Source organism: Equus przewalskii, chromosome 6 (genome assembly GCF_037783145.1).
Source record: "Equus przewalskii isolate Varuska chromosome 6, EquPr2, whole genome shotgun sequence".
Lineage (NCBI taxonomy): Eukaryota > Metazoa > Chordata > Mammalia > Perissodactyla > Equidae > Equus > Equus przewalskii.
The window spans coordinates 26,739,865-26,749,682 of NC_091836.1; the positions used below are offsets into that span (position 1 = coordinate 26,739,865).

General features: G+C 41.0%; 1 protein-coding gene across 1 annotated transcript; it reads left to right on the forward strand.

Annotated features, from left to right (window-relative positions):
• Nucleotides 1-383: 383 nt before the first annotated feature.
• Nucleotides 384-7,042, forward strand: ATP5MG (ATP synthase membrane subunit g). The gene is made up of 3 exons (XM_008513477.2): nt 384-913; nt 5,377-5,537; nt 6,839-7,042. Exons 1-3 carry the CDS (start codon nt 862-864, stop codon nt 6,935-6,937), a joined length of 312 nt encoding a protein of 103 aa, XP_008511699.1. The 5' UTR covers nt 384-861; the 3' UTR covers nt 6,938-7,042.
• Nucleotides 7,043-9,818: the final 2,776 nt, after the last annotated feature.

Consider the following 9,818-nt stretch of genomic DNA (forward strand, 5'->3'; position numbering starts at 1 on the left):
CCAGATTAGCACCATGCCTAATTCCATACTGATGCCCCTTCTTTGTGTTTACATTGCAACCTCTTCGGATCCCAGCTCTGTCACTCACTAGCTATGTGGCCATTTATTAATCCCAGTTTTAAATGGGGACACTAACACGCAGGCTTGCTTTACCAAGATGCCTGGCATACCGGAGACCCCCGGTTAATGTGATTTTTTCCCCTTATAGCTGCATAGTTCCTTATGGCCGATTAGGGAACTGTGGGAACTGGATTCCAATCCTGATACAGGATGACGGGGGAGACCAGGATTACAAAAGATCACCGAAAGAAAGGCAAGGGGCTGAGTCAGGTGACAGGTTATGTGGCACCTGCTCTGCCCCTAATTTTACATGTTTGGCCTAGGAATCTCTCAGCCTTTTGTAAGGAGATCGTGGTGGTCTAGGAAAATCTCAGCGATGCCTTCCAGCCCTAACTCCCCACGTCTCCTCAGAAAAGCTGGGAAAGCAGTTGACGCAGAAAAGCGGAGGTCGGCGCCAAGGCGAGCACGGGAGGCTCACTGCGCATGCGCATTTCCTTCACTCGCCGGCCTTCCGGACCTCCATGAGCGGCTGCCCCAAGAAATGCCTGTTTCTCTGCGGAATCCCATTGTTCTCCACGTGCTCTCTGAGCTTAACTTTTCATATTCCCTTTCTCCTCTGTGACTAAAGAAAATAAGTTGACCCGTTAGATTCCGGAAAGATTGTAGGACACCTAAATGTCTTGGACCGGCGTGGAAAGAGGAGGCCTGACCTTGGAAGCGGAACGGGGTCCTGCGGCGGGTCCTTCCGGGGGGTGACATTCAGCCTGCCGTTCGGGCCGACGGGCTTTCTGTCCTGGAACCATGGCCCAGTTTGTCCGCAACCTCGCGGAGAAGGCCCCGGCGCTGGTGAACGGTGAGCGCGGCGGCACACCGCCGAGGCGGGCACTCGGGCGGGCGGGGACGCCTGCGAGGAGGCGCGGGCTGCGGTGACCCGGGGGTCCGGCGGGAGCCGGGGCTGGGCGGCATGCGGGTGGGTGCCAGGAGCAGCTTCGCGTCTCGTCTCTAGCCTTCCCCTCGCCGGGCCTGCAGCTTGGCTTCTCTGTACAGCCTAGACGTCCTGGTTTCTAACCCTGGCAGTGAAGGGAGCCTGGAGTCGCCCAGCAGCCGCCGCCATTACGCCCCTTCGGTGTCTGGGAATAGGAATATGGAGGGTACGGCTCTGCTAGGAGAGCTTGGGAAAGGGAAGGGACATGGATGTGAAAGTAGAGAAATTGGGCCTCATCAGGTTGGCAGGTTCTCAGTGGAGTATTTGGAAGGCTGCAGAAACTTTTGAGGATGAATGAGCTTTTGGACGTTGACTTTGCTGTCTGTCCTAGCTAGAGTTTGAGATACTGTCCCTTTAATCGGAGGGAAATTTTAAGTGAATTGGACTTTGTGGATGGGTACCTCTGCTCCAGTAAGCATAGAAAGGGATGTGTATAAACAGAAATCCTTATTATTATAGCTTAGCATTCATAGGGCTTTTCCGTTTGAAAAAGCTGAAGCCTTACTGGTTGACCGCTGTCTTTCGGAACAGCCCTGAGTAGTAGTCTGTTCTGTCCGTAAGTATTTCAGTTGCCTGCTGGGTAGCAAGCTATTCATTTTATTCCCGAAGTGAGATGAGTTAAATTGCCGGAAGCGTCTTGACTAGATGGGCTGTATTCTAGCAAGCGATCGAAGCGCAGATCTCCAGATAGCTTTCGTTCAAATCTGATTACAAAATATGAATAGGATTTTTTAAGTATATGTAATTTTTTGAACCTATTTTACTGTCATTGGTATTTTCTTATCCGTTCTCTCCTCCCTTTCCTCCAGCAGCAGCCAAACAACGGGTTATTGAAAGCCTTACAGGGCCAGATACTACAAATACTTGATTCTCTCCTCCTGCAGAACCCAAAGAACTTAAGTTTGCAACTTCACTAAGATCATCAAGCTATCTGTTATGATAAATCCCTACAATTTTACATAAAAAGAAAAAGAATAGCGGCTTCATTTTTTGGACTTTGTGGATGATTTGAGGCAAAATCTTTTTAATTTCAAGTGAAGTTTTTTCCTAACATGGCTTTCACATCTTTTAGTTGGTGTGTGTTGGGAAATTGCAAACTAACTTTAATAATAAAATCCAAAAAGAAAAGTAATGCAAAAATAATTTTTTATTATGAAATAGATAAACCCTTTTCTCTGTTGTGAATAATTGAAACATAATGATTGTTATTCTTCCAGAAGGACTCAGAACAGAGAACTCAGCCGGGGTCAGAATGTTAAAGTGGAAATATATTTTTGCTTTATAACATAACTCAGTGTATTAAATGTGAATTTTAAATATCTAATAAAAGTTACTCTGTGTGTGGGGCTGGCCCGGTGGTGTAGTGGTTAAGTCTGTGCGCTCCACTTCAGAGGCCAGAGTTTCACTGGTTCAGATCCTGGGCCCAGACCACGTACCATGCGTCAAGACATGCTGTGTCAGCATCCCACATAGAAGAACTAGAGAGACTTAGAACTAGGATATACAACTATGTGCTGGGGCTTTGGGGAGGAAAAAAAAAAGAGGAAGATTGGCAACAGATGTTAGCTTAGGGCCAGTCTTCCTCACCAAAGAAAAAGAGAAAAAAATTACTATGTTTGTTAATTCCCCTGGAGGACAAAGCTTACAGAAACAGTAATTTTATTGTCGGATTTTCCCATAAAGGTCATAAAGTCTGGTACTTTTTTTTCTCTTTACTAAACTTGAGACTTTATTTGGATTTCACCAGTTTTTCCATTAATCTTTCTGTTCCAGCAGCCAATCCAGGGTACCACATTGCGTTGAGTTGTCAGTCTCCCTAGTCTCCTCTGGTGTGTGACAGTTTCCCAGTCTTCCCTTACCTTTCTTAACAGTCTTAAGGTATATGTGTAGGTATCTGTCTAGATATCTTATAAAGATGTTCCCCAATCTGGATTTGTCTTGTGTTTTTCTCATGATTAGTCTAGAGCTGTGGGTTTTGAGAAAAAATACCACAAAAGTAAAGTGCCCTAATTGCATGTCAGTACATACATGATATTCACATAACGTCACTGGTGAAATTTGCTTTCATCACTTGGTTAAGGTAGTGTTGCTCGCTTTCTCCACTGTAAAGCTGCAATCTTTCCCCCTTTTTTTTTTTCCTTGAGGAATATTAGCCCTGAGCTAACATCTGCTGCCAATCCTCCTCTTTTTGCTGAGGAAGAGTGGCCCTGAGCTAACATCTGTGTCCATCTTCCTCTACTTTATATGTAGGATGTGTGCCACAGCATGGCTTGACAAGCGGTGCGTAGGTCCGCACCCTGGATCTGAACCAGCGAACCCTGGGCCGCCAAAGCGGAACATGCGAACTTAACCACTAGGCTGGCCCCACTGTCTTTCTCTTTCTATACTCTGTTCTTTAGAAAGGAGTAACTGAATCTAGCCCACAGTGGGGGGAGGCGGGCTGGGGGGAGGTGGGCAGCAGCAGCCAACGCAGGGAGGAGGGAGTATCTACATATATTTAAATCAAATTCTTCTATAAGAAAGATTTGTCTCTTCTTCCCTGCTTACTTATTCAGTCATTTATTGTATGGACTCAAGTACATTTATTTCATGCCTAGTACCTCCAGTAATATGTTATTTATTTTGCTCAAATTGTTGCAGCCTTGGCCATTGAGAACTCTTTCAGGCTGGTGCCTCTGTCCCTTTGACATGCTCTCTTACTTTCTGGTACTACAAGATGCTTCCCCCTCATCTTGTATTTTCCCTGTCCCAGCCTTAGAATCAACCATTTCTCCAAGGAGCCATAGTTCCTTTTATTGGACAATGGTATTTTGAAACTAAGGTCTAGGCACTGGTATGTTCCTTGCTCCTAGACTGCTAGAAGTCTAGGCCCTCTCAGTGGACAAGAAAGTGTGTGTGTGTGTGTGTGTGTGCATGTATACTAACCCATGTGTATATGTGCATATATATAGTTGTTTCTGTATCTGTCCATCTGTATATATGTTCAACTAAACATGAGTTTGTGTGAATGTCTCCAACACTAATCCAGTATCCCATGATTTATTCTTGCTGCTTTTCTTGCCTATCTGTAACTTCCCTCTCCTACAGTGGGAAACCTGATTCCCATCATCCACCATTCATTTACTTATGTTTTGTTCATCCTTTGTGTACATGTAAAGCAGTTTCAAACTTCTTCACCTATACCCCCTGAGAAGCAAATTTACCATCTAAAGTACAGCATTTGTGTACCGTGTACTGATTTTTTTTTTTCTCCAAGGATGAAATATCTGTGTTGAAGGTAATTTTAAAGACAGTTACACAAGACTTTTGTACTTTTTGATATTGGCAGTTCTATTTAGAACTGTCTCTTAGAGCCTTATATCTGCTTAAAGATTTACCCCCCATGGCCCTAAGCACAGAGGATGGTGGAGATAGTAATTCTAAGAGTAGTGAAATACCCAAATACAGGCAGTTAATAATAGGAAAAGGACCAAAAGCTTTAGATAATCCATCTTGGAACGATAGGCACTTTGTGGATTTTCATGCATTTGTGCTATTTTTATTACGTTTGTCTTGTAATTTTTTAAATAAAATGCCTCCATTTGCTGATATCACTGCCGTAGTCTCACACCTACCATGATTGTTAAGAACCTTTATTTTTTTCTTGAAATAGTAAATACCTTGAGGAATTTCAGCTTAGTAATAGACTCGACTTTTGGCTGCTCTTAACAAAATATGTAGGTTTTATTTTTACTATTTGTAGTGTTTTGAAGGAGGAGCAACTGTGATTTTGTTAAAGAAAGATTTAATCCACCACATACTGATGAGGATACCAAAAATGGGTACTAATTGGTATAATTCCCCCTGGATTTGTGGCTAATATTGTGACGAGTTTTAATCTTATTCTTAAGGATGCCGTTCTACATAGCTCCTTCCCTCCACTTCTGTACCTCTTCGCTCCAAATTTTCTGGTGTCTCTACCAAGAAAATACGGTTACATTGCTGCTGTTTTCTTGTTTTTGAATCCAACTTCTGGTAACTTTACAGTTAACTAGATTTGCCATTCATAAATGAAGTAACAGTACTAGCTGGCCACTAGTGAAGTCCTGGCGTAATTGAATGTGCTTATAGCTTCCTGCCTGATTGAACTTTCCTGTGACACAGGTGTTCTGCATCTTTAAAAGCCTCTTGTTACCAAGGAGCAGCTTTGACTTTTCACACTGGGTGCACATTTGGTATAAGCAGTGAATGAATGTGATGCATGAATAAATATTTGTGTCCAGCCCACACATCTGCTTCTTTCGGTCTCTAGTGAGTTCATCCTGGTTGTTTTGTTTTGTTTTGTTTTCCAGCTGCTGTGACTTACTCGAAGCCTCGACTGGCCACATTTTGGCACTATGCCAAAGTTGAGCTGGTTCCTCCAACCCCTGCTGAGATCCCTACAGCTATTCAGAGCTTGAAAAAAATAGTCAATAGTGCTCAAACTGGTAGCTTCAAACAGCTCTCAGTTAAGGTAACTATGGGCTAAATGAAAACGTATGTGCGTAACAGAAAATGTCTTCTCTTGGGATTTTTCTGATTGTTTTGATTAATATGTGTATTTTCCAGTGAGGCTGAAACCAACATAATGAGAGAGAATCTCCTTCTCGACTGCTGGGAGAGAGACACCTTTCTAATTTTGTCATCTGGGTTGACATAATTGGGCTATTTTATGTCTTAGTTTCCTATTAGTCTTATAACAAAGAAGTGAGCATTTTTACTGGGCAACTTTTTTTTTCTTTTCCTATTTTGGTTAGTATACTAAAATAGGATGGCTTACTTGCTGATTCTGTACTTTTTTTCATCTGTAGTCCTGGAACTATCCCCAATTTGGCCAGAAGATCTCTTGGACTGTATCACAATCAGGCAGCTAACACTCATTTGGAGGATAAAAATATCAAAACCTAGCAAGCATATAATGATATTAAGGGTTATTGACTTGTGTGAAGATGAAATTAAAGACTGTTAAGACTGGAACTTGGATTTTGTGTTTGCTTGCTTGATCCAAGCACAGGATACAAAAATCCTAAATAACTAAAGTATTGCTGCTTTTAGAACGTACATCCTGGAAAATATGGTTATTTTTCAGGAGACTTCTGATATTTCTGGTCTAATTTGAAGGGGAAAATTCACTTCCAGGTGCTAAAAGGAAAAGGCCCGATTTTGTTGTGAAAAGATTTTTTTCAACTAGGGTTCCAAGATCTGTATTTGCACTTGCATGAAACGTTGCTTTCTATGTACTTTTTCTCTTCAGGGCAATAAAACATTGATCTTGAAACTAAGTAATTAGTGAATACTTGGAAAGAGTTAAGTCAAATAATAAATGAATGAAAATGACGTCTAAAGGGGAAGAGAGAGCCCTTCCTCTTTCAGCAGATTTTCTTTGGCCAGACAGAAACGTCTATTCAGAGACCTGGCTTCCTATAGCCATCCTTTCATATGAATGCCCTGTCTAAATGTCAGCTGTTTCCAGGATGTGGGTTGTTTTAGGGCTCATAAAGTGTCTCATAAACTAATAATGAAAGGGTTAAGTCAGTTCAGGTCTTTAAAGAATGCTTTGAAAGAATTTATAAGCTCTGGACTACTTACCTTACATAATTGAAAGTTCAAGGGTTCTCAGCAGTTGAACAAAGTTACCATCACTAATTCTGGACTTTAAAAGTGCCCTCTAATTTGAATAGCATCCTTATATTTTCTGTCACTTAATCCTGGAAAAGAATAGTTTTAAATATGTAAGAAAAAAATGTACATTAAAATTTGTGCTGCTTTTTTCAGGAAGCTCTGCTGAATGGTTTGGTGGCCACTGAGGTGTGGATGTGGTTTTATGTTGGCGAGATCATAGGCAAGCGTGGCATCATTGGCTATAATGTTTGAAGACCAATCTTTAACGTCTGTTTATATTTGGTTTATTATTTGAGTGTTCTTGGACCATGCGTGATGAGACTTGTATTTGAATAAAATAAAGATAACGTGTGAAAATCAGTGTTTTCTCTGTCAAACACCACGTGAAAGGTCACAATTTCTCTTGATAGTAAGTTGGGTTGTCTTCTGCTTTAACACATTAACATAGCTATAAATGCATGTCTTTACTTAGCCAGAAATCAGAAAGGATATAGGTGAATATACCAACCCAGTACATATATTTATGAGGATACATTTTAATTGGAAGGTTTGAAATATATGGTATCTGTTTTATTTCCCAAAAAGTTGGGGAAAAGGCCTTGAGAAAACCAGAACTTGGTATAGTAGGAACAATAGTGATACCATGTGCCAGAGTGATGTAGTTAAATCCTGTCAGTAGTATAAAGAATAAAATTTGGACTGTTTCTCTTTGCTAAAGTTAGAGAAAGACCTTTTTGACAACACTTGTATCTGTAAATGTTGAGATACTTGGTGGTGTTTAAGTATGTATGTTTGTAACATCTTTAACACCAGGGCAAAGTAAGTGAGAGCTATGACCTACATTTTTAAGCTAATTTTGATATATTATTAATCTATCCGGTTTTACGACTTTTAGAACCAATCTTTGCAAAAATAAAATACCATATGGATGTTTAAACAGGTTGTAACTTAGTATCATCCATGGGTCTAGATAGTACAGTATGTCTTGAACTAAATAGAAGTGATTGCTATCTCTGTCTTGAGCCGTTTTATTGAGGATATAGAAGAGGGTTAATCAATCATTGGCTTTTCTGGGGTCTTACCATCTTTGAATGGCTCATTGATACCTTCCTAAATCCGTTGTAACTTTGTAACCACTGCAAAACATGCAGTACCGGCTGATGATAACCAAAAGATGATTCCATATTGGAAAAGCATCATGGCTCACAGTATAGCATTAAATCCTTTTAATAGTGTTGAATGTGTATCCGGTCAATCCCAAGTTTACCCACTGCGTTTAGAACACTGCTGCTGTAGCTTAATAAAGGGCGCAGCTTTTCGGAGTGATGGGCGAGAAAGTCCATGGAGACTGCGGCTCTTCAGAAATGTGAAGTAATGCGTAACTTACTGCTTCTGCAGTAAACACAGGTGGCCAAAACTGAAACTACCTCTTTTCAAAAAGCATTCGGTAACTTAAAATATGTTTAGCAAAAGACTGAAAAGATACTACTACAATAATGGTGATCTTTATGAGTTTCTCTATGTCATACAGTGATTGAGTATTAAAATTAACCCCCCAAAAAAGCTTAAAGGTATGAGATCAGCTAGTACCAGTAAGGACCTAAAGAGGCCTAGTTGATTCATGATATGTAATGTGAATTTTTTTAACCACATGGACACCCCAGAAAGTCCTCAAAATAAACATTTACTACTCACTTCACTGCTCCTTCCTCCTCTGCCATACAACACACTTCTGATGTATGGTGGCTAATAGTGCATGGACGGAATTTTCTTAGGTTAAAATAGCAGCGGGCTCCTTGAAGTGGCTGCTTGACTTCACCAGGCCAGTTACTTTTTGCCTTCCTGTTACCCCAAATGTCTTGTCTCCTAGAAGAGAATTGTTTAAGCTACCTTTCACTGAACTTGTGTGTGCGGAGTGTTTGCCACTCACAGCTTCAGAATACTTCGTATTTATTGTGCAACAACTCAATCCAGGCACTATGCTAAGTGGTAGAAACATTCATGAACAAGACTGTTAACCTGTTTAACAGATTTTGGTGAGACAAGTAATTAAGCATATAGTTAGAATGACGTGAGAAGTGCTGTAATGAGGGAAGTGGAAGGTGTGCTTGGAGGAATCTAACCCAGACTTGAAAAGGGGCTTCCAGGGAGGCTATCAGAGGAACTAATAGCTAAAGTCAACCAGAAGAGTAAGAGCCAAGAATGGCCCAAGGTGTACTGGGCAGGCAGAAAAGCCTGTGCAGGAGCTATTAAGTGAGAGAGAGTCGAGGTTCTGAAAGAACATAAGGATGGCTGAATCACCGGGTACAGAGAAGAGTAGTGAGCTAAGACCAGAAATAGTGGGGACCAGACCATGAAGTGCCTTTTATGCCATATTAAGGATTGGACTATCTTAAGGACTGAATAGAAAGCCAGCGAAGGATTTTGACAAGGCACAATCTCTGCCTTCAGTTTTGTATAGTCTAAGAGCAGCAGGCAGTTTCAGTTCCGGGTAACAAAAGCTAGGATAAAAACATGGCGTGAGGTGTGTGTAAGAGTGCACGTGGTCCTGCGTTTTTCTCAGTATGTAGAAGTACAGATAACTCATTTAGTAGTAGGCATCAGGAGAGGGGCTATTTTAGTTGCTAATGTTCAAGCCAGTTATACAAATATCAGTCACTATGGTCCAACAGTATGATTCCTAAGGAAACCACTATCTATAAATTCTTCAACGTAAATGTCAGTAAAGAGTAAAGCCTTTTTATGAGGCTTTCGTTTCAAGATCACATTATGAAAGTGTCCACGTTGCATACTTAATCCTTTGTTCTATACACCTCAGCATTATTCTCGATAACAGTTTCTTCTTTCTTTTCTACCTATTTCTCACACACCTATTTCTTTTGCCCTGATTTCTAAGGATAGCTCAATACAATTTTTTTAATATTTTGTATTTGGTATAGCACGTTACATTTCCAAAGCACTGGCGCTGACTATCTCATTTAGCCCTCAACTTTTCTCTGAGGCACGTGGCATAAGTGATAGACCCATTTAACAAGTCAGGAACTAAACAGCAAAAACATTAGATGATTTGGCTAGGATCCCATAGTAATAAGTGGTGGAACCACAAGTTGGGCCCAGGTAATGATCCCATGTT

Excerpts from the sequence above, each read along its gene's own strand:
- ATP5MG (XM_008513477.2), top strand. The coding sequence starts at position 862 with ATGGCCCAGTTTGTCCGCAACCTCGCGGAGAAGGCCCCGGCGCTGGTG. Across the intron at positions 914-5,376 it reads GGCCCCGGCGCTGGTGAACG|CTGCTGTGACTTACTCGAAG; the intron begins GTGAGCGCGGCG and ends TTTGTTTTCCAG. Across the intron at positions 5,538-6,838 it reads TCAAACAGCTCTCAGTTAAG|GAAGCTCTGCTGAATGGTTT; the intron begins GTAACTATGGGC and ends TGCTTTTTTCAG.